This window comes from Monopterus albus, unplaced genomic scaffold (genome assembly GCF_001952655.1).
Source record: "Monopterus albus unplaced genomic scaffold, M_albus_1.0 scaffold319.1, whole genome shotgun sequence".
Classification (NCBI taxonomy): Eukaryota; Metazoa; Chordata; class Actinopteri; order Synbranchiformes; family Synbranchidae; genus Monopterus; species Monopterus albus.
Window position 1 is genome coordinate 107,352 of NW_018128199.1, and position 3,085 is coordinate 110,436.

General features: G+C 42.9%; 1 protein-coding gene across 4 annotated transcripts in view; it reads right to left on the reverse strand.

Moving 5' to 3' along the window:
• The window catches only part of LOC109974084 (uncharacterized protein CXorf38 homolog), an 11,837-nt gene extending 10,810 nt beyond the window's left edge, over positions 1–1,027 (reverse strand). For 3 of the 4 annotated variants that reach the window (XR_002276921.1, XR_002276922.1, XM_020624095.1), the window contains exons 1-2: positions 724–1,027; positions 467–601 (exon numbers count right to left, since the gene is read on the reverse strand). Coding sequence is in view for 2 of the 4 variants with exons in the window: in XM_020624095.1 (XP_020479751.1) it covers positions 467–601; positions 724–927 (339 nt within the window). In the remaining 2 variants the exon portion in view is untranslated. The remainder of the gene's footprint in view (positions 1–466; positions 602–723) is intronic. The other variant, XM_020624094.1, reaches the window with a different exon arrangement.
• Between the last annotated feature and the right edge of the window lie 2,058 nt (positions 1,028–3,085).

Consider the following 3,085-nt stretch of genomic DNA (forward strand, 5'->3'; position numbering starts at 1 on the left):
ACATACATGTCATGCATCACTAATTCTCTTGTCTCAAAGTACAATCAATCAACACAGACAGTCAATTAGCTTACCTGTCGCCACCTACTGATATGGAAGAGTAATACATAATTACTCTACCAGTGACACAGACACTCGAAAATGGCATATTATTTGCAGAAAATAATGAATTCGTTTTCAATTTTTTTTTTTTTTACCAATTAGGTAAAATTGGATAATTTCCCACGGTACACCTGACGATCTCTCACGGCACACTGGTTGAAAAACACTGCTTTATGTCAACATTGGACTACATTTCCCATGAACCTCATCTCCTTAGTGAAACAGCAGGACGTGTACTATTGTCCCATAAACAAGTGCTGATTTCCTGTGAAATCCATGTTAAAGAAATTAAGCCTTTCAGTAGCTGCTCTTATTGTGTGTGTGTGTGTGTGTGTGTGCGCGCGCGCAGTGTTTTGCACAAGACCTTGGCCAGCTCCCAGTAGTCTGTTCTCCAGGAAGGAGGGGAACAATTGTCCCAGTTCACGGTGGCATCGGGCTGTTTGTTGTGTCTCAGGATCACTGTTGTCCACTCAGTACACGCTCTACACGCCGAGGAAAGCTAGAATAAGAGAACAAGTGGGAAATATAGTACAGCCTTTAAGATATACTATGGTCGCAGTGAATTGCTGAGTGTACAGTGTAATAAATAGTTAAATGAGCCAAGCGTGGGCAGAGTTTCACCTTATTCCCTCTCGGTTTACACGAAGTCTGACACGGTTTGCGCAGCAGAGCGTTCTGACTGAGCAGATCTGCGTGGAAAGCTCTCATATGCTGGCTGATGTAGGGATGGAGAGCATCCTTCAGTATGAGGAGGCAGCGTCCTGCCTTCAGCCAGTTTGTGTACTCCCTGTGGTTCAGACGGACCGCCAGCTCAGCACGACCCATTTCAGAATTGCTTCCCGATTGGAATCTAAACAAAGTGGCCGAACAAGTTCAGACAGTGATACTGCTTAGCTCCACCCAGTCAGTGCAAATGATACAAATGACCACTAGATGGCGCCTTCTGCCGTAGAAACGCCAGGATGTGGCCGTGGGACGTGTGCTCAGTTCCCTGTGTGGAGGTGGCTGCTGTCAGCTGTATGCCAGGGCATTCTGTCTTGGCTTTTGTATCACCTACAGTTCTCCTACAGAGATGCACAGGACAGTTTTGGTAGCCTTTTACTGCCATACACCTGCTTGTCCAAGGGTGCCGTCAAACCCAAACAACAGGACTGCAGCTGTGAGCAGCAAAGCAACTGCTGTATGATTATCTGTGCCATACAAAACAGAAGAAGCTGGATTTTCTGAGGTTCCTGTGAATCCTGTAGAGCACACACCTCATGACTGTAATATAGTGTTACTGACAGCTCATACAACTAGAGAGCAACATAATTACAAATATTATTAGAAGCTATTGTCTAAAAAATAGTTGTATATCTTGATTCAGCGATGCAGAGACAGTTATTAAGAATGAAATATTTCTTATTATGCATGTTTGACCTTACAGCCACCCACACTAGAAATAATTAAAGAACTAACAAAAACATATTTGCCCAGATATGGAAATGTCTGCTTCTGAGATTTCTGCCTCCACCCTGATACAGTGGTGGCAGTGGAATTTAATTTGTGCTGCTCCAGGCATCTGAATTACATTTCAAATCTCAACAGCAACACAGTCAGCTGTTTTCACAGGAACAGTTTCCTAGACAGTCATTCCAATAGGAGCTGGTCACACTTCTGCAGATTATTTTGTGTGTGTGTTTTTATGTAAAACAATAGACACAGTGCAGAATTTGTATTCATTGTGAGGTGTGCTTATGTCCCCCTTGTTTTTATATTTGCTCTTCTTTTAAATCCGTTTTGGATCAAACTCCTGAGAGAAATATTTGGTCCTTAAGCTGCTAAACTTCCCTCTATGTCATCTACCAAGGTGCAAACTTTTTCTGTCCGCTGTTGTGGTGCTGGCCGGGTAGCTCATGGCTTATTAGAGTCTTACAGCTCCCTTGTGTTCCAAGAACAGCACTGGTGAGAGTGTCTGTAAAGAGTCAAGTTGTGGGTCAGAAGACTGAAACAGAAAGCTCAAAGATAATAAAAAGCTATGCTAGGCTGACAGGAACTGCTTTGCTGCTCATTATCTGACAGGTCATCACTACAAGTGACATTACAGAAAGCTGCATGATCCATTGTTAATATAAAAAAGGACAATATATGCAGCTTTATGAAAATATCTGATAAATGAGTACAGGTTTAGAACCAAGGCATTTCAGAACATCTTTACCATTGACCACATGTGATTTCATAACTGCCCTGGTGTTGGTGCCACCCTGCAGCAGCCCCTTATGAGAGATGGCACCACCAAGCTGCTACATCCCCTGTCTGTTGTGAAGAGGGGGGTTGGAAAACCCAGAAAAATCTGGTTTGCAGCTGCATGCACTGATGTCCCTGAGGCTGCTGCTGGAGGTGTTCATCGGGGAGGAGCTGGAGTTTCTGACAGATACCAAGTATCAACTGAGATATAGAGGCTGGCAGGAAGAGAGAAGCTACTAACCCCTTGGTATTTCAAACATCAGTATGAACAGATGTGTCGAAAGAAAAATACACTTTAAAACATTTCCAGTCAGACAACAGCCGTTGACACTACACCCTCCATTTCTGGATCCATTGTGCTCTTTGCTGCATATAACTGCCCAAACTTAGACAACATCAAGATATTTTCAGCATAGCCACAGTTTCACAGCACAGTCATTTCTCAGCCGGTTGTCAGGTATTGGTATTAGAATCAGGGGGAAAACAGCTTTGTTCCATAGCTGCCAGTTTATACTGGATTATAATCATACAAGAATTATTTAAAGAAGAAACTGACATATCAGTTTATCAAACAACCATTTGTTCATACAGCCTACACCCACTGTACACTGTACATTGATATAGTTAGAAGTTCATATCAGGGATTTATCCAAGCTCATTGTGGGACATACAAGTACCCAACTGGGAAGACTGCCTGACGGTTTCACCTCCATAAACTAACTGTAAATTACAAAATGTGTGCAACAACCTGAGGGAT